The sequence below is a fragment of the Bufo gargarizans genome, chromosome 4 (genome assembly GCF_014858855.1).
Source record: "Bufo gargarizans isolate SCDJY-AF-19 chromosome 4, ASM1485885v1, whole genome shotgun sequence".
In the NCBI taxonomy this organism is placed as follows: Eukaryota; Metazoa; Chordata; class Amphibia; order Anura; family Bufonidae; genus Bufo; species Bufo gargarizans.
This window is the reverse complement of record NC_058083.1, coordinates 275,962,092-275,984,014: the sequence shown is the minus strand read 5'-3', so window position 1 is coordinate 275,984,014 and position 21,923 is coordinate 275,962,092. Positions and strand designations below refer to the sequence as shown.

General features: G+C 44.5%; 1 protein-coding gene across 1 annotated transcript in view; it reads right to left on the bottom strand.

Annotated features, from left to right (window-relative positions):
- Positions 1-21,923, bottom strand: part of LOC122935373 (peptidase M20 domain-containing protein 2-like) — a 131,617-nt gene that overhangs the window by 13,121 nt on the left and 96,573 nt on the right. The window contains exon 4 of the mRNA XM_044291137.1: positions 20,594-20,742. Coding sequence (XP_044147072.1) covers positions 20,594-20,742 — 149 coding nt within the window. The remainder of the gene's footprint in view (positions 1-20,593; positions 20,743-21,923) is intronic.

Genomic DNA, 21,923 nt, shown 5'->3' with positions numbered 1-21,923 from the left:
TCCGGACCGGCTCTTATTGGGAGCAACCAAAGAGCAGGGTGGGTGGCTTCTCCCCTCGCTCCAGGCCGGGTTTTGGCTGGGATAAAAACCCAGCCAGCAGTCTCAGCTGAGGGGATTATCTTCCACTTCACAGTGAAGCTGTGGAGACGCCTTGGTTTTGGGAGCTCTCTGCGCTGAGGTCTGAAGGCCGTGTGTCAGACGAGCAGGCCGCCTTACAGCCTGCACGTGAACTTTCTGAGGCTGAGCATTCAGCCGGGTGTGAACTGACACCCAGGATACCAGGTGAATGTTATTAAGTTTTTTCTGTGTGTGAACAAGCACCAAGCCTGAAAAGGGACTGTTCTGTTTGTTATGCGTGTGAATAAACACTGAAGATTGATTTAAAACCTGGTCCATTGCCTCTATTGCGTCCGCTAACCTGCCCACCAGAGCGAATCCCCACACTATGTATTTGTGCAGAAAAAAATCCACAGTGGATTAAAGTACAAGTAACTTCTGCAGTTTCTGCGCTGACATACTCTGCATGAAATTACATGCTTATTGAGGATTATCAAATCGTTCAAGGATTTTCACCATGGATCTCAACACTTTCAATGTAGAAAGGGTGAAATTCACAGTAAATCCAGAGCACAATCTGCAGCAGATTTGTGGCTATATTCACTGAACTTTTCTGCCACATGTGGAATTACCCCTTTTTACTGCGGCACTTCAGCCCAAGTGAGCACTAAAATTATGCGCTGTAGCTCCATGCCCGCAGCTACGGGAGGTAGCTGAGGACTTGGGGCAGTGATCAGAGACTGCAACAAGTGGTCATTGAAAATTCCGGCAGATCGGGACCCAGGGAAATCTGGGTCCCGATCCTCACCCCTCACCCTCAAAAAGATGGCGGAGGCGGCCCGGCACATGCACACACTGTAAGTCGGCCGCCGCCGCCGCCCCTGCACAGGTTCTCTATCCTCAGGAGAGGAGAGAGAGCAATTATTATGCCCTGATCGGGTCCCGCAGCAACCTGATCGGGGAAATATTGCCCCAGTGCAAATAAATAAAGGGCAGGAGCCCCCCCCAGTAAAAAGAAAATATATATATATACACACACACAAAATGGTGCACACATGTGCACTGGTTACTGTGCTGAAGATCTGCCTTCAGAACAGTAACCATCAAGGACCAATAATAATGGACCCTGATCATGTGGTCTCCATGATAAACGTATCAAGGAGGTTCACATCCATTATATTTACTAAACACAGCAAGGACATGGGCTGTGCTTCTCTCTCCCCTCAGTGCAGTTGTTCTTTGAGGAGAGATCAGACTTACTGTGCGATTTACTGTGAAAAAAAATATATTTATAAACTGTCCGTCAGTAACTGGCAGTCAGTAGGTGTCCGTCATTAGGAGTCCATCATTAGGCGTCCGTCAGTGACGGTCAATTGTTTTTATTAGGGACCCTGAGTCCGTCTGTTACTGGCGGTCAGTGGGTGTCCGTCACGAGTCTATTAGGGACGGTCAGTTATTTTCATTTCTTTCTGAGCTTTTTATTAAAAAAAAAATGGCTCAGAGATTATTCAGTGCAGAGCAGGCATATGAATTTCTCTGCTCTGACTACTATGAATCTAACACAGCTTCAGAGACGGAAATATTTTCAGATAGCAGCTACTCTATTTCCGCTTCCATCCCCAGACCCCATAGCCCTATGGTGGTAGAAGTCACCACCTCATCTCATCCTCCACCCAGCGGTCCCGTCCCTTCTACTACGTGGGTTTCTGCCACTTCATTTTCCCTCCCAAGTACCCCAATTTTTATCCACTCCCCAAATTAATGTGGACTTCACCAATTTTACCCCTTATGATTTTTTTCATTTATTTGTGGACCGTAAAGTCCTCGAGTTAATTGTGCAGCAAACTAATCTATACGCCACACAGTTTGCTGTACAAAAGTCCAGGTCTATCCATATAAGACGGTGGACTCCCACAAGTGTCCCTGAAACGAAAAAAAATTTGGGGCTTACCCTGGACATAGGCATTGTAAAAAAAAGCCATCTGTATGATGGTATTGGGCTGCGAGTACTATCCACTCAACCCCTGTGTTTGCAGCAGTTATGTCCCAAAACCGCTATGAAGCTCTAATGCGGTTTATGCATTTTTTCGGACAATTCCCAAGTCCCCCCCAGAACTGACCCAGCCTACGATCATCATAGAAAAATGATTAGGATTATAAAACCTGGTCAATTCACTGGAGACGTATTCTGTGATTACTCACGGTTTGCTGAGGTACTGGAGACGTATCCTATGGTTACTCACGGTTTGCTGAGATACCAGTGTATATGGTGCTTCACAGTTTGCTGAGATACCAATGGATGTGATACTTCATAGCCAGGTGGGGGTCCAATACTGGTGAAAGGAACAATCAGGCGATTATTTAGTACTGATGATATCCGACGTGGTCCGGAGGCCATGGTAGTGATGGTACAGTTCTGAGACGCAGTGTCCGATAATTAAAGACACTCCAATAGGAAGTAAATAAAGGAAACCTATCCTACACAGTTCCCTCCGCGACCCTCGTGGGGGTGGGGGAGCACCCACAAGTTTTTTAGGGAAGGGAGGGGAGGATCAAGTTGGTCCCCCCCTACCACCTGAGAGACAGAGATCCAATACAGAAAGAGGAAAAACGCAAGTGAATGAGAAATGTATCATCAACCTTACAGATAAGGTGTTGACAGCTTGTGAATTAGAGATCCTGTCAAAAGGTCTTTCCTTTGTACCAACGGTAACTTTTAATACATTCTCGTGGGTGAAGGATTTAAGTCTTTTTACACGCAAATTACGTTGGCACAAGTTTTATAAAAACAACGATAGGGAGGAATGCATAAAACTGGGCATCCCGTTAGATTGTCTAGTGGATGCTAGACTCCTCCTCTCCATCAATGATGGTCCTTACCAACAAGATGGTTTGGGCCCTTTCACCAAATTGCGTCCCAAAAGTAACAAAATGCCGCCCCCTCAAGAAAACTCAGCAATTGACATCTTTTCCAGACTGGTTATTCAGGATCTGGAAAAAATCAGACCGCAGCAAGTACCGCGGTCGAATCTTACCAAACGGGAAAGAGATGCCCTAATTGGACTACAAAAAAACAACAGCATCATTGTGAAACCCGCCGATAAGGGGGGGAATATCGTGATTATGGACCACACTATGTATAATGGGATGTGTGAAAGTCTTCTCAATGATAATGGGTGTTATGGTCGATTACGGGGCGATCCCTCTAATTTATTTATAGAAGAATTGGATCAGATCCTCCTGCAGGCATGACTCCTAAAAATCTGCAGATACCAACGTTCTATGCACTCCCGAAAATCTGGGGTGGCTCCGTTGAAAGGGAGACCAATAGTATCTGGGGTTGACTCCCTCTCTCAAAATACAAGTATCTATATTGACCAGGTTCTGAGACCATTTGTCTCAGCACTGCCCTCGTATATAAGGGATATGATCGATCTCCTTCTGCGCATTCAGGATACTGCTGTGGAGGAAAAGATCTTTTTGGCCTCTATTGATATTGAGGCCCTCTACAGCAGTATACCTCATGAATGGGGTGTCAAGGCAGTCGAGTCTTTTTTGATGACTAGGGGTGTTCAGTTAAGGGCCCACAATTCCTTTATGATCTCCATCCTTAGATTTGTTTTAACACACAACTTCTTCCTATTTAAGAATGTGTTCTACCGCCAGCTGGTGGGAGGACCAACTTGTATTCAGCGATGTGGAGGAACCCTGGACCACCCACATTACCTTCTGGGGAAGGTATATTGATGATATCTTTCTATTGTGGGATGGTCCAGAGGTTGCCTTCAAGTCCTTTGTCACATCGCTGAATAACAATCCTATAGGCTTGAGATTTACCTATGAAATTAATAACAGGGAGATCTCATTCCTAGATATTAATATTTCCAAAAGGGATGGAATGTTGTGTACCAAAACATTTAGGAAGCCAACGGCTACCAATAGCCTTCTACACTGGGCTAGCTTCCATCCAAACCCAGTAAAAAGAGGCATTGCGAAGGGCCAGTACATCCGTATTAGAAGGAATTGCACGGACACCCCTACATTCATGGCACAATCCAGGGACCTAAGGGATAGGTTCTTGAACAGAGGCTTTCCGGATGAGATATTAAAAAAGGCCTTTAGACATTCCCTTACTCATAATAGAGAAGAATTTTTGGACCCCCCAAAAATGGGCAAAATACAGGACAAGATCATAAGGGTTATCGGGACGTTCGATGATTCTCATGAAAGGATTTTCGAAATCCTGAGAAGACACTGGGATATTCTCCGTACAGATAGGGACCTTGCAGATGTACTCCCATCCAAACCAGGGATTACTTTCAGGAGGGGAAAATCGATAAGGGATCTCCTGGTACATAGTCTCTACACAACACGAAAAACCTCTGGAGCCTGGTTGGATAGGAGACCGTTGGGAACATTTAAATGCAGTGGCTGCATAGCATGTCCATTTATTACTACATCTAAAACTTTTAAAAGTGTCACAACAGGCAGAACCTTTGAGATAAGGGATTTTGGTAATTGTAAAAGTTGTGGAGTGGTTTACCTGATAACATGTTCATGTCCCTTGAATTATGTGGGCAAGACTAAATGGGAGCTGAGGAGGAGAGTAGGAGAGCACCTAGGAGATATCAGACATGGACAAGACAAACCCATGGCGAATCATGTACTTGAGTTCCATGGGGGCGATCCCAGATCCCTGGGCTTCCAAATTATTGACATCATTCCTCCCTCTCCACGTAAGGGAGATTGGGACAAAAAGATCTTACAGAAGGAATGCCAGTGGATATATAGATTAAAAACATATAGTCCATATGGTCTGAACGAACAATTATCATTTGGCTGTTTCTTGTGAATTGGGTGCTCTCCCATTCTCACTTTCACCTCCCCTGCAAGCTTCCTTACCATATCCCATATATGTTTCTATTTTGCCCACTCGGACACGACTACCAAGTTGGTTATATGTTTTATAGTGCCCACTTGACCACGATTATTAACTCTCTTATAATGATCGTATGTCTAGGGCCCACTTTTTTTGTCCCTTTCTCTGCCCACTTTGACACGACTATTAAATATGTCATAATTAGAGTTGAGCGAACACCTGGATGTTCGGGTTCGAGAAGTTCGGCCGAACATCCCGGAAATGTTCGGGTTCGGGATCCGAACCCGATCCGAACTTCGTCCCGAACCCGAACCCCATTGAAGTCAATGGGGACCCGAACTTTTCAGCACTAAAAAGGCTGTAAAACAGCCCAGGAAAGAGCTAGAGGGCTGCAAAAGGCAGCAACATGTAGGTAAATCCCCTGCAAACAAATGTGGATAGGGAAATGAATTAAAATAAAAATTTAATAAATAAAAATTAACCAAAATCAATTGGAGAGAGATCCCATTGCAGAGAATCTGGCTTCACATCACCCACCACTGTAAGAGTCCATTTTCATAAATTTAGGCCCAGCACCCAGGCAGAGGAGAGAGGTCCCGTAACAGAGAATCTGGCTTCATGTCAGCAGAGAATTAGTCTGCATGTCATAGCAGAGAATGAGGCTTCACGTCAGCCACCACTGCAACAGTCCATTGGCATATATTTAGGCCCAGCACCCAGGCAGAGGAGGGAGGTCCCGTAACAGAGAATCTGGCTTCATGTCAGCAGAGAATCAGTCTGCATGTCATAGCAGAGAATGAGGCTTCACGTCAGCCACCACTGCAACAGTCCATTGGCATATATTTAGGCCCAGCACCCAGGCAGAGGAGGGAGGTCCCGTAACAGAGAATCTGTCTTCATGTCAGCAGAGAATCAGTCTGCATGTCATAGCAGAGAATGAGGCTTCACGTCAGCCACCACTGCAACAGTCCATTGGCATATATTTAGGCCCAGCACACACAGGCAGAGGAGGGAGGTCCCGTAACAGAGAATCTGTCTTCATGTCAGCAGAGAATCAGTCTGCATGTCATAGCAGAGAATGAGGCTTCACGTCAGCCACCACTGCAACAGTCCATTGGCATATATTTAGGCCCAGCACCCAGGCAGAGGAGGGAGGTCCCGTAACAGAGAATCTGGCTTCATGTCAGCAGAGAATCAGTCTGCATGTCATAGCAGAGAATGAGGCTTCACGTCAGCCACCACTGCAACAGTCCATTGGCATATATTTAGGCCCAGCACACACACAGGCAGAGGAGAGAGGTCCCGTAACAGAGAATCTGTCTTCATGTCAGCAGAGAATCAGTCTGCATGTCATGGCAGAGAATGAGGCTTCACGTCAGCCACCACTGCAACAGTCCATTGGCATATATTTAGGCCCAGCACACACACAGGCAGAGGAGGGAGGTCCCGTAACAGAGAATCTGGCTTCATGTCAGCAGAGAATCAGTCTGCATGTCATAGCAGAGAATGAGGCTTCACGTCAGCCACCACTGCAACAGTCCATTGGCATATATTTAGGCCCAGCACCCAGGCAGAGGAGGGAGGTCTCGTAACAGAGAATCTGTCTTCATGTCAGCAGAGAATCAGTCTGCATGTCATAGCAGAGAATGAGGCTTCACATCAGCCACCACTGCAACAGTCCATTGGCATATATTTAGGCCCAGCACCCAGGCAGAGGAGGGAGGTCCCGTAACAGAGAATCTGTCTTCATGTCAGCAGAGAATCAGTCTGCATGTCATAGCAGAGAATGAGGCTTCACGTCAGCCACCACTGCAACAGTCCATTGGCATATATTTAGGCCCAGCACACACACAGGCAGAGGAGAGAGGTCCCGTAACAGAGAATCTGGCTTCATGTCAGCAGAGAATCATTCTGCATGTCATAGCAGAGAATCAGGCTTCACGTCACCCAACATTGGAACAGTCCATTGGCATATATTTAGGCCCCGGCACCCAGACACAGGAGAGGTTCATTCAACTTTGGGTAGCCTCGCAATATAATGGTAAAATGAAAATAAAAATAGGATTGAATGAGGAAGTGCCCTGGAGTCCAATAATATATGGTTAAGGGGAGGTAGTTAATGTCTAATCTGGACAAGGGACGGACAGATCCTGTGGGATCCATGCCTGGTTCATTTTTATGAACGTCAGCTTGTCCACATTGGCTGTAGACAGGCGGCTGCGTTTGTCTGTAATGACGCCCCCTGCCGTGCTGAATACACGTTCAGACAAAACGCTGGCCGCCAGGGCAGGCCAGCACCTCCAAGGCATAAAAGGCTAGCTCTGGCCACGTGGACAATTTAGAGACCCAGAAGTTGAATGGGGCCGAACCATCAGTCAGTACGTGGAGGGGTGTGCACACGTACTGTTCCACCATGTTAGTGAAATGTTGCCTCCTGCTAACACGTTGCGTATCAGGTGGTGGTGCAGTTAGCTGTGGCGTGTTGACAAAAGTTTTCCACATCTCTGCCATGCTAACCCTGCCCTCAAAGGAGCTGGCATTGACACAGCTGCCTTGGCGACCTCTTGCTCCTCCTCTGCCTTGGCCTTGGGCTTCCACTTGTTCCCCTGTGACATTTGGGAATGCTCTCAGTAGCGCGTCTACCAACGTGCGCTTGTACTCGCGCATCTTCCTATCACGCTCCAGTGCAGGAAGTAAGGTGGGCACATTGTCTTTGTAGCGTGGATCCAGCAGGGTGGCAACCCAGTAGTCCGCACAGGTTAAAATGTGGGCAACTCTGCTGTCGTTGCGCAGGCACTGCAGCATGTAGTCGCTCATGTGTGCCAGGCTGCCCAGGGGTAAGGACAAGCTGTCCTCTGTGGGAGGCGTATCGTCATCGTCCTGCCTTTCCCCCCAGCCACGCACCAGTGATGGACCCGAGCTGCGTTGGGTGCCACCCCGCTGTGACCATGCTTCATCCTCATCCTCCTCCACCTCCTCCTCATCCTCGTCCTCCTCGTCCTCCAGTAGTGGGCCCTGTCTGGCCACATTTGTACCTGGCCTCTGCTGTTGCCAAAAACCTCCCTCTGAGTCACTTCGAAGAGACTGGCCTGAAAGTGCTAAAAATGACCCCTCTTCCTCCTCCTCCTCCTCCTCCTCCTCCTCCTGGGCCACCTCCTCTTGCATCATCGCCCTAAGTGTTTTCTCAAGGAGACATAGAAGTGGTATTGTAACGCTGATAACGGCGTCATCGCCACTGGCCATGTTGGTGGAGTACTCGAAACAGCGCAACAGGGCACACAGGTCTCGCATGGAGGCCCAGTCATTGGTGGTGAAGTGGTGCTGTTCTGTAGTGCGACTGACCCGTGCGTGCTGCAGCTGAAACTCCACTATGGCCTGCTGCTGCTCGCACAGTCTGTCCAGCATGTGCAAGGTGGAGTTCCACCTGGTGGGCACGTCGCATATGAGGCGGTGAGCGGGAAGGCCGAAGTTACGCTGTAGCGCAGACAGGCGAGCAGCAGCAGGATGTGAACGCCGGAAGCGCGAACAGACGGCCCGCACTTTATGCAGCAGCTCTGACATGTCGGGGTAGTTGTGAATGAACTTCTGCACCACCAAATTCAGCACATGCGCCAAGCAAGGGATGTGCGTCAAATTGGCTAGTCCCAGAGCTGCAACGAGATTTCGCCCATTATCGCACACCACCAGGCCGGGCTTGAGGCTCACCGGCAGCAACCACTCGTCGGTCTGTTGTTCTATACCCCGCCACAACTCCTGTGCGGTGTGGGGCCTGTCCCCCAAACATATGAGTTTCAGAATGGCCTGCTGACGTTTACCCCGGGCTGTGCTGAAGTTGGTGGTGAAGGTGTGTGGCTGACTGGATGAGCAGGTGGAAGAAGAGGAGGAGGAAGCCGAGAAGGAGGAGGTGGCAACAGGAGGCAAAGAATGTTGCCCTGCGATCCTTGGCGGCGGAAGGACGTGCGCCAAACAGCTCTCCGCCTGGGGCCCAGCTGCCACTACATTTACCCAGTGTGCAGTTAGGGAGATATAGCGTCCCTGGCCGTGCTTACTGGTCCACGTATCTGTGGTTAGGTGGACCTTGCCACAGATGGCGTTGCGCAGTGCACACTTGATTTTATCGGATACTTGGTTGTGCAGGGAAGGCACGGCTCTCTTGGAGAAGTAGTGGCGGCTGGGAACAACATACTGTGGGACAGCAAGCGACATGAGCTGTTTGAAGCTGTCTGTGTCCACCAGCCTAAATGACAGCATTTCATAGGCCAGTAGTTTAGAAATGCTGGCATTCAGGGCCAGGGATCGAGGGTGGCTAGGTGGGAATTTACGCTTTCTCTCAAATGTTTGTGAGATGGAGAGCTGAACGCTGCCGTGTGACATGGTTGAGACGCTTGGTGACGGAGGTGGTGGTGGTGGTGTTGGTGGTACATCCCCTGTTTGCTGGGCGGCAGGTGCCAACGTTCCTCCAGAGGCGGAGGAAGAGGCCGAGGCGGCAGCAGCAGAAGAGGCCGAGGCGGCAGCAGCAGAAGAGGTAGCAGGGGGAGCCTGAGTGACTTCCTTGGTTTTAAGGTGTTTACTCCACTGCAGTTCATGCTTTGCATGCAGGTGCCTGGTCATGCAGGTTGTGCTCAGGTTCAGAACGTTAATGCCTCGCTTAAGGCTCTGATGGCACAGCGTGCAAACCACTCGGGTCTTGTCGTCAGCACATTGTTTGAAGAAGTGCCATGCCAGGGAACTCCTTGAAGCTGCCTTTTGGGGTGCTCGGTCCCAGATGGCGGCGGGCAGTAGCAGGCGGAGTCTCTTGGCGGCGGGTGTTCTGCTTTTGCCCACTGCTCCCTCTTTTGCTACGCTGTTGGCTCGGTCTCACCACTGCCTCTTCCTCCGAACTGTGAAAGTCAGTGGCACGACCTTCATTCCATGTGGGGTCTAGGACCTCATCATCCCCTGCATCGTCTTCCACCCAGTCTTGATCCCTGACCTCCTGTTCAGTCTGCACACTGCAGAAAGACGCAGCAGTTGGCACCTGTGTTTCGTCATCATCAGAGACATGCTGAGGTGGTATTCCCATGTCCTCATCATCAGGAAACATAAGTGGTTGTGCGTCAGTGCATTCTATATCTTTCACCGCTGGGGAAGGGCTAGGTGGATGCCCTTGGGAAACCCTGCCAGCGGAGTCTTCAAACAGCATAAGAGACTGCTGCATAACTTGAGGCTGAGACAGTTTCCCTGGTATGCATGGGGGTGATGTGACAGACTGATGGGGTTGGTTTTCAGGCGCCATCTGTGCGCTTTCTGCAGAAGACTGGGTGGGAGATAATGTGAACGTGCTGGATCCACTGTCGGCCACCCAATTGACTAATGCCTGTACCTTGCTCAGGCCTTACCATCCTTAGAACGGCATTGGGCCCCACCATATATCGCTGTAAATTCTGGCGGCTACTGGGACCTGAGGTAGTTGGTACACTAGGACGTGTGGATGTGGCAGAACGGCCACGTCCTCTCCCAGCACCAGAGGGTCCACTAACACCACCACGACCATGTCCACGTCCGCGTCCCTTACTAGATGTTTTTCTCATTGTTATGGTTCACCACAACAACAAAAATATTATTTGGCCCAATGTATTGTATTCAAATTCAGCGGGATATAAATTTGAGGCCTAGTATTTAGGCGCTGGGTGACCGGTATGGATTTACTAACAGAATTAGACTTGGAAATGCACAGTAGCGTGTGTGTGAAGTTATTCTGAATGACCCTATGTGCACCTTGAATATTATATACCCTTTTAGGGATAGATTTCAAATAGCTCTGATACAGCAGAAACCACTAAATTTTTAAATTGCTAAATTGGGAATTGTATTTCAACCCAGAACAAAAAATGTGCTTTGACGGACACTAAATAACTTTCCCAGCCACAACAGGACAGCGGTAACGAGAGATTTAGCGGGATATAAATTTGAGGCCTAGTATTTAGGCGCTGGGTGACAGGTATGGGTTTAGTGACAGAATTAGACTTGGAAATGCACAGTAGCGGGTGTGTGTGAAGTTATTCTGAATGACCCTATGTGCACCTTCAATATGATCTTACCCTTTTAGGGATAGATTTCAAATAGCTCTGATATAGCAGGAACCACTAAATTATGAAATTGCTAAATTGGGAATTGTACTTCAACCCAGAACAAAAAATGTGCTTTGACGGACACTAAATAACTTTCCCAGCCACAACAGGACAGCGGTAACGAGAGATTTAGCAGGATATAAATTTGAGGCCTAGTATTTAGGCGCTGGGTGACAGGTATGGGTTTAGTGACAGAATTAGACTTGGAAATACACAGTAGCGGGTGTGTGTGAAGTTATTCTGAATGACCCAATGTGCACCTTGAATATTATATACCCTTTTAGGGATAGATTTCAAATAGCTCTGATATAGCAGGAACCACTAAATTATGAAATTGCTAAATTGGGAATTGTATTTCAACCCAGAACAAAAAATGTGCTTTGACGGACACTAAATAACTTGCCCAGCAACAACAGTACAGCGGTAACGAGAGATTTAGCGGGATATAAATTTGAGGCCTAGTATTTAGGCGCTGGGTGACAGGTATGGATTTAGCTGACAGAATTAGACTTGGAATATGCACAGTAGCGTGTGTGTGTGAAGTTATTCTGAATGACCCTATGTGCACCTTGAATATTATATACCCTTTTAGGGATAGATTTCAAATAGCTCTGATATAGCAGAAACCACTAAATTATGAAATTGCTAAATTGGGAATTGTATTTCAACCCAGAACAAAAAATGTGCTTTGACGGACACTAAATAACTTTCCCAGCCACAACAGGACAGCGGTAACGAGAGATTTAGCAGGATATAAATTTGAGGCCTAGTATTTAGGCGCTGGGTGACAGGTATGGGTTTAGTGACAGAATTAGACTTGGAAATACACAGTAGCGGGTGTGTGTGAAGTTATTCTGAATGACCCAATGTGCACCTTGAATATTATATACCCTTTTAGGGATAGATTTCAAATAGCTCTGATATAGCAGAAACCACTAAATTATGAAATTGCTAAATTGGGAATTGTATTTCAACCCAGAACAAAAAATGTGCTTTGACGGACACTAAATAACTTTCCCAGCCACAACAGGACAGCGGTAACGAGAGATTTAGCGGGATATAAATTTGAGGCCTAGTATTTAGGCGCTGGGTGACAGGTATGGGTTTAGTGACAGAATTAGACTTGGAAATGCACAGTAGCGGGTGTGTGTGAAGTTATTCTGAATGACCCTATGTGCACCTTCAATATGATCTTACCCTTTTAGGGATAGATTTCAAATAGCTCTGATATAGCAGGAACCACTAAATTATGAAATTGCTAAATTGGGAATTGTACTTCAACCCAGAACAAAAAATGTGCTTTGACGGACACTAAATAACTTTCCCAGCCACAACAGGACAGCGGTAACGAGAGATTTAGCAGGATATAAATTTGAGGCCTAGTATTTAGGCGCTGGGTGACAGGTATGGGTTTAGTGACAGAATTAGACTTGGAAATACACAGTAGCGGGTGTGTGTGAAGTTATTCTGAATGACCCAATGTGCACCTTGAATATTATATACCCTTTTAGGGATAGATTTCAAATAGCTCTGATATAGCAGGAACCACTAAATTATGAAATTGCTAAATTGGGAATTGTATTTCAACCCAGAACAAAAAATGTGCTTTGACGGACACTAAATAACTTGCCCAGCAACAACAGTACAGCGGTAACGAGAGATTTAGCGGGATATAAATTTGAGGCCTAGTATTTAGGCGCTGGGTGACAGGTATGGATTTAGCGACAGAATTAGACTGGGAATATGCACAGTAGCGGTGTGTGTGAAGTTATTCTGAATGACCCTATGTGCACCTTGAATATTATATACCCTTTTAGGGATAGATTTCAAATAGCTCTGATATAGCAGAAACCACTAAATTATGAAATTGCTAAATTGGGAATTGTATTTCAACCCAGAACAAAAAATGTGCTTTGACGGACACTAAATAACTTTCCCAGCCACAACAGGACAGCGGTAACGAGAGATTTAGCAGGATATAAATTTGAGGCCTAGTATTTAGGCGCTGGGTGACAGGTATGGGTTTAGTGACAGAATTAGACTTGGAAATACACAGTAGCGGGTGTGTGTGAAGTTATTCTGAATGACCCAATGTGCACCTTGAATATTATATACCCTTTTAGGGATAGATTTCAAATAGCTCTGATATAGCAGAAACCACTAAATTATGAAATTGCTAAATTGGGAATTGTATTTCAACCCAGAACAAAAAATGTGCTTTGACGGACACTAAATAACTTTCCCAGCCACAACAGGACAGCGGTAACGAGAGATTTAGCGGGATATAAATTTGAGGCCTAGTATTTAGGCGCTGGGTGACAGGTATGGGTTTAGTGACAGAATTAGACTTGGAAATGCACAGTAGCGGGTGTGTGTGAAGTTATTCTGAATGACCCTATGTGCACCTTGAATATTATATACCCTTTTAGGGATAGATTTTAAATAGCTCTGATATAGCAGGAACCACTAAATTATGAAATTGCTAAATTGGGAATTGCACTTCAACCCAGAACAAAAAATGTGCTTTGACGGACACTAAATAACTTTCCCAGCCACAACAGGACAGCGGTAACGAGAGATTTAGCGGGATATAAATTTGAGGCCTAGTATTTAGGCGCTGGGTGACCGGTATGGATTTAGTGACAGAATTAGACTGGGATATGGCCAAAAAATAACCACACTATTGCTGGTTAAATGCACTTGGTGACGGGCGCAGCTTGCCCCTGATGTAGTATATGGCCAAAAAATGAACAGACTATTGCTGGTTAAATGCACTTGGTGTCACAGCTTGACCAACCACACTACTGAGGGTTAAATGCACTTGGTGACGGGCACAGCTTGCCCCTGATGTAGTATATGGCCAAAAAATAAACAGACTATTGCTGGTTAAATGCACTTGGTGTGACAGCTTCACCCTGATGTAGGCTTTAGCCAAAAAACAACCACACCATTGAGGGTTAAATGCACTTGGTGACAGGCGCAGCTTGCCCCTGATTTAGTATATGGCCAAAAAATGAACAGACTATTGCTGGTTAAATGCACTTGGTGTGACAGCTTCACCCTGATGTAGGCTTTAGCCAAAAAACAACCACACCATTGAGGGTTAAATGCACTTGGTGACAGGCGCAGCTTGCCCCTGATTTAGTATATGGCCAAAAAATGAACAGACTATTGCTGGTTAAATGCACTTGGTGTGACAGCTTCACCCTGATGTAGGCTTTAGCCAAAAAACAACCACACCATTGAGGGTTAAATGCACTTGGTGACAGGCGCAGCTTGCCCCTGATGTAGTATATGGCCAAAAAATGAACAGACTATTGCTGGTTAAATGCACTTGGTGTGACAGCTTCACCCTGATGTAGGCTTTAGCCAAAAAACAACCACACCATTGAGGGTTAAATGCACTTGGTCGCAGCTTGGATGCACTTGGTCGCAGCACCGCACAAGACACAAAATGGCCGCCGATCACCCCAGAAAAAAGTGACTGACAAACGGTCTAGGCAGCCTAAAAACAGTGAGTGAGCATTTGAATTTCAGCAGCTCAATGATGCACAGCTGCAGATCGATCGATTAATCAAGTGAAGTCCTTTGGAGGAGTTAATCTGCCTAATCTCGCCCTACTGTCGCATCCGCAACCTCTCCCTACGCTAATCAGAGCAGAGTGACGGGCGGCGCTATGTGACTCCAGCTTAAATAGAGGCTGGGTCACATGGTGCTCTGGCCAATCACAGCCATGCCAATAGTAGGCATGGCTGTGACGGCCTCTTGGGGCAAGTAGTATGACGCTTGTTGATTGGCTGCTTTGCAGCCTTTCAAAAAGCGCCAAGAAAGCGTCACAAAAGCGCCAAGAAAGCGACGAACACCGAACCCGAACCCGGACTTTTACGAAAATGTTCGGGTCCGTGTCACGGACACCCCAAAATTCGGTACGAACCCGAACTATACAGTTCGAGTTCGCTCATCCCTAGTCATAATGACCGCATGTCTGGGGCCCTCCTTATTGAGTTGGCCCCTCCCTCTTCTTCAAATTAACCAACCACCAATGGTGACCTAAATGGTATCATTAATCCTGTTATCAGTTAAAATATCGTATCAAAAGTGATCCTGTAATGTATATCTTGCTGCCGGAATGGGGTGTATTTTGTAATTTAAGTTTTCCCCATAGATGGCCTGAAAAAAAATTCTGCCCGGTGGAACCTAGTCAATGTGCGAATAATTGTTTAATCCTCATCATCTGTTAGTTATATTTATTCCCCCTATACCTCCACCGCTCCCCCCCCCCCTTTTTCGTCTCCTCTCCCCCTTTGCTAGTAGAATATACTTAAATTGGTGTCTCAATTTTTTTTCATTAATCGATTCCCATTTAGATATCCTGTAGAAAGGGAATATCATGCTATAAATATCGGTATATCTTATTATTAAAATATTGAGATAACTGTTAGCTGTATGTATCGCCTCCCTGCATCCTCTGAATCGCATGGTGGAACGCAATTTGCGTTCCAGAGTGATTTCCGGTTATCGGACTAGGAATACGTACGTCACTTCCGGTTTAATACGTCACGTCCGGTTTAATACGCCACTTTCGGTCTGTGGAACGCATATGCGTTCCAAATCGGTGTTTACATGCTGTATCAATGGGGCATTCGATTGCAAGGTGATTTATGATATAATCTTAAATACAGTATTATTATGCATATGGGGGACTATAATTGTATTAGAGGATAGCTGTTAGAATGTAGTTTTTTCATCTATAGTAGGAGAATCGTTTTCTAAAGGGGAGGGACCTTTTTTGGGGTGGATACTTTATAAGGCGCTGATTTTGATTAGGAATTGGGGACACCGGTCATCTATTTCTTGCCTATCTGGGCTCCTACTCCTGGAGGGTCTCGATTGAGGGACTCAATATCAGAAATCTCTATTATGAGACACTGCTGTTAGAGCATTGATCTCCACTTCCCCTGACGAACCAGTCAGAAGTCATACTGGCTGGGGAAACGTAACGTTGGGATCCGTGTTTTTTCTTTGTTTTCTATATTGTTTTTGTTATGTTATCTATTTTTGGTCATTGAGGACAGGGTAATACAGGGAGAGCCAGATTAGGCACGAGGACAGGGAACCTCTACCTCCAAGGGGTGAACCTGGGCTGAGTTCAGCTAGGGTAGCGGAGGGAACTGTGTAGGATAGGTTTCCTTTATTTACTTCCTATTGGAGTGTCTTTAATTATCGGACACTACGTCTCAGAACTGTACCATCACTACCACGGCCTCCGGACCACCCCGGATATCATCAGTACTAAATAATCGCCTGATTGTTCCTTTCACCAGTATTGGACCCCCACCTGGCTATGAAGTATCACATGCATTGGTATCTCAGCAAACTGTGAAGCACCATATACACTGGTATCTCAGCAAACCGTGAGTAACCACAGGATACGTCTCCAGTACCTCAGCAAACCGTGAGTAATCACAGAATACGTCTCCAGTGAATTGACCAGGTTTTATAATCCTAATCATTTTTCTATGATGGTCTTATCAAGATCAGGTCATCACTGAGCTGTAAACATCGTTTCATGTATTTTCGACTGGTTCCTCAGCTATCTTTGACATGTATACTGAGTAATCTCATGTGGGTGTAATTATATATACTGCCAGTATACCTCTTGACCAATTGATGACATAATTTGTATTGTTTGTATTCTCGACTCTCCTGTTACATGTAGTCCGGCTGTAGGCCAGATTTTAGTAGACGATTAATAAAAGGTATATTTTAATTGGGAAGGTGTTCCAGTGCATATTGATTTATTCTTCCCTTATATATATTTACTGCAAAGCGGTTTTTTGATGTGGTAGGATTTCTAAGACAGTAACAGGGTTACCCATCTAAAAATATATTTTCTCCAATTTCCTGTGGAAATTGTATTAACAATTTGAATTACAACATATACCTGCCAATAAGACGCAACTGGGTTTTTGAGGAGAAAATAAGAAAATAAATATTTTGAACCAAAAGGTGCGCTTTTGGTGGGTTTTGAACTAATGGTGGTCTGTGGATGACACTATTATGGGGGGATATGAGGATCTGTGGATTACACACTGTTATGGGGCTCTGTGGGTGACACTGTTATGGGGGATCTCTGGATGGCACTGTTATGGGGGATCTGTGGATGGCACTGTTATGGGGGATCTGTGGATGGCACTGTTATGGGGGCATCTGTGGATGACACATACCGTATATAGCATCTTATGCTATATATGTATCATCCACAGATATCCCCCCATAACAGCGGCCCTGCCGTGTGTCAAGACATGAGATTAGGGCTACAATGGGGATATTTCTGAAGACAGGAGAAATGAGGTGATACATTTTGGGGTGTACTTCTTCATTTTCATATGCTTTTGTGTCGCCTCCTTAGCATTATTTCTTTAAAAGGCTAGTGGGTCAAAAAACTCAGTACACCCATAGATGAATACGTTAAAGGGTCTAGTTTTCAAAATGGGGTCACTTTTGGGTGGGTTCTATTTTTCTGACACTTATAAGCCTCTGCAAACTTGGCTTGTTGCAGGAAAAAATATGTACTTCAAAAATTTTTACATTTACAGTACAGACCAAAAGTTTGGACACACTTTCTCATTCAAAGAGTTTTCTTTATTTTCATGACTATGAAGGCATCAAAACTATAAATTAACACAGTTTGGGCAACCTTGTTATTCATCATGATTTTCCTGTATAAATCGTTGGTTGTTACGATAAAAAATGTCAGTTAAATATATCATATAGGAGACACACACAGTGATATTTGAGAAGTGAAATGAAGTTTATTAGATTTACAGAAAGTGTGCTATAATTGTTTAAACAAAATTAGGCAGGTGCATAAATTTGGGCACCACAAAAAAGAAATAAAATCTATATTTAGTAGATCCTCCTTTTGCAGAAATTACAGCCTCTAAACGCTTCCTGTAGGTTCCATTGAGAGTCTGGATTCTGGTTGAAGGTATTTTGGACCATTCCTCTTTACAAAACATCTTTAGTTCATTCAGGTTTGATGGCTTCCAAGCATGGACAGCTCTCTTTAAGTCACACCACAGATTTTCAATCATATTCAGGTCTGGGGACTGAGGTGGCCATTCCAGAACGTTGTACTTGTTCCTCTGCATAAATGCCTTAGTGGATTTTGAGCAGTGTTTAGGGTCGTTGTCTTGTTGAAAGATCCAGCCCCGGCGCAGCTTTAGCTTTGTCACTGATTCCTGGACATTGGTCTCCAGAATCTGCTGATACTGAGTGGAATCCATGCGTCCCTCAACTTTGACAAGATTCCTAGTCCCTGCACTGGCCACACAGCCCCACAGCATGACGGAACCACCACCATATTTTACTGTAGGTAGCAGGTGTTTTTCTTGGAATGCTGTGTTCTTTTTCCTCCATGCATAACGCCCATTGTTATGGCCAAATAACTCCATTTTAGTTATTCCAAAAGGAAGCTGGCTTGTCCAAATGTGCCCACCTCAAGCGGCACTTTTTGTGCTGTGGGCGGAGAAAAGGCTTCCTCTGCATCACTCTTGCATACAGCATCTCCTTGTGTAAAGTGCGCCGAATGGTTGAACGATGCACAGTGACTCCATCTGCAGCAAGATGATGTTGTAGGTCTTTGGTGCTGGTCTGTGGGTTGACTCTGACTGTTCTCATCATTCGTCGCTTCTGTTTATCCGAGATTTTTCTTGATCTGCTACTTCAAGCCTTAACTTGAACTGAGCCTGTGGTCTTCCATTTCCTCAATATGTTCCTAACTGTGGAAACAGACAGCTGAAATCTATGAGACAGCTTTCTGTATCCTTCCCCTAAACCATGATGGTGAACAATCTTTTTATTTAGGTCATTTGAGAGTTGTTTTGAGACCCCCATGTTGCTACTCTTCAGAGAAAATTAAAAGAGGAGGGAAACTTACAATTGACCCCCTTAAATACTCTCTCATAATTGGATTCACCTGTGTATGTAGGTCAGGGGTCACTGAGCTTACCAAGCCAATTTGAGTTCCAATAATGATTCCAAAACCTTTAGAACTAAATAAAATGACAACAGTGCCCAAATTTATGCACCTGCCTAATTTTGTTTAAACAATTATAGCACACTTTCTGTAAATCCAATAAACTTCATTTCACTTCTCAAATATCACTGTGTGTGTCTCCTATATGATATATTTAACTGACATTTTTTATCGTAACAACCAACGATTTATACAGGAAAATCATGACGATTAACAAGGTTGCGCAAACTTTCGCATCCCACTGTACATAACAAACAAGTGTGAAACAACTGAAAATATGTCATATTCTAGGTTCTTACTGCTTTGCACACTCTTGGCATTCTCTTGATGAACTTCAAGAGGTAGTCACCTGAAATGGTCTTCCAACAGTCTTGAAGGAGTTCCCAGAGATGCTTAGCACTTGTTGGCCCTTTTGCCTTCACTCTGCGATCCAGCTCCCCCCAAACCATCTCGATTGGGTTCCAGTCCGGTGACTGTGGAGGCTAGGTCATCTAGGCAGCAACCCATCACTCTCCTTCATGGTCAAATAGCCCTTACTTTCAAAGTTTTCCCAATTTTTCGGCTGACTGACCTTCATTTCTTAAAGTAATGATGGCCACTCGTTTTTCTTTACTTAGCTGCTTTTTTCTTGCCATAATACAAATTCTAACAGTCTATTCAGTAGGACTATCAGCTGTGTATCCACCTGACTTCTCCTCAACGCAACTGATGGTCCCAACCCCATTTATAAGGCAAGAAATCCCACTTATTAAAGCTGACAGGGCACACCTGTGAAGTGAAAACCATTTCAGGTGACTACCTCTTGAAGCTCATCAAGAGAATGCCAAGAGTGTGCAAAGCAGTAATCAAAGCAAAAGGTGGCTACTTTGAAGAACCTAGAATATGACATATTTTCAGTTGTTTCACACTTTTTTGTTATGTATATAATTCCACACGTGTTAATTCATAGTTTTGATGCCTTCAGTGTGAATCTACAATTTTCATAGTCATGAAAATAAAGAAAACTCTTTGAATGAGAAGGTGTGTCCAAACTTTTGGTCTGTACTGTATGTTAAAATGGTGCGTCTCCTAAATAAAAAAAAGTTAAAATTATTTGTAAGTGCAGCCAAAATAAAGTAAAGATGTGGAAATATATTTCTGATAAAAATATTGAATAGTATTTATGTATGTATGTGAAATATTGCAGTTGAAAATAGAAAAATATGCCAATTTTTACAAATTTATATAGATTTTTTACGTTTATTTTTCATAAAGAAACGCATATTTTATTGGTAAAATTTTACCAGCTAAGTAAAGTATAATATGTGACGAGAAAACAATGTCAGAATTGCTTTGATGTCCAAAACCTTTACGAAGTTATACTCTGCTAAAGTGACACATGACAGATTTCCAAAATCTGGCTTGGTCATTAAGGGGTTAAGGTTATAACTAACAGGTTTTGCAATTGAAATGTTCTGATCTTTTTTACCATGTTAACACTGTCAATATCAATACTGTGTTACTCACTCATGCATGGCTTCAGCTGGAATATAACCTGTATCGCCTTGGGCAGGATGAGCCATAAGCACGACATCCATATCTGCAAAGGCTCCAGCCTTGATAAGATCAATTTTCCCTCCACCATCTTCCTCAGCAGGTGTTCCTAACACTGTGATCTAAGAAATGGCAAACATCTGCATAAATATAAACTTACAATTTAAATGTCTAATAGTAATAAAAATGTAATATGTGTGCAGCATTGGAATGGGGTGCCTTGGGTCCACCAGTAAAATTCGTTCTTGGGGCCCACTGTACTGCTACATGCAAATATTATCTGCTTACACCTCAGAAGACAGCTAGACCTTAAAGATGATTAATAAGAGGGGCCCCTGTAGAGTATTCCAAAAGGCAGGTCCCGGATGAAAGAGGATTCAGAATGTCCTGCTTCTGTATCTATGTCATCTGAGCCATCCAATGCATCTATACTAATAAACTGGGTAGCTCGTCAAATAAACTACCCAGTTTTTCATATAAACATAGGCTGGTTGAGATGTTATGTGCTGCTATCTAGCAAAGGTCACACCTTTGAAGACAGTCAAGTACGCGTTTTGGATAAGGAGGCCGATTGGTACAAACGAGGTGTGAAGGAGGCCATCTAAGTAAAAATTGAGAAGCCAAGCTTAAATAGAGGCGGGGGGGTTAGACATCTATTGTCTGCCACATACAATGCTGTCTTGACACCTTTTTCTGGGAAATCTTTAACATCTACTGACTCCAATTAGGATAATGGGATCAACACCTCTGACACCATGCTGGGTATAATTACCATATGTTGATTCAGTTACATATTTATTCCCAGAGAATTCTTGTACAGTCACTCAGAATTGAGAAAGCTCGTTGGAAGAACGAGTAAAACGTTTTCAAGAAATCTACAGTACGTCCAGTTGCCTTGATTTATTCTTTACAGATATTCCATACTAGCTGTTTATCTTAAGCCTCTTCCAATTCAGTTCTTTAAGATACATGTCCATAGGATTCTTTTCTATTTTTTTATATGTGCATTCATCATTTAATAACCTCATCCCCCATCTCCACATATGAGTCCCTGTCCATGATCACCACGTTGCCACCTTTGTTGGATGTTTTAATAATTATATTTTCATGTGCGGTTAGCTCTTCAAAGGGGTTGAGATTTAAGAGATATCAAAAAAAAGGAGAAGCCTTAAAGACATTGGAGGAATTGGCCAAAGAAAGCGAGGGAATCCTTGCCCAACATTTGGATATCTCATTATTTACTTTTGACACTGAACTAAATTTACTCCACAATTTTCCAATATTGAAATCTTTGTCACATTAA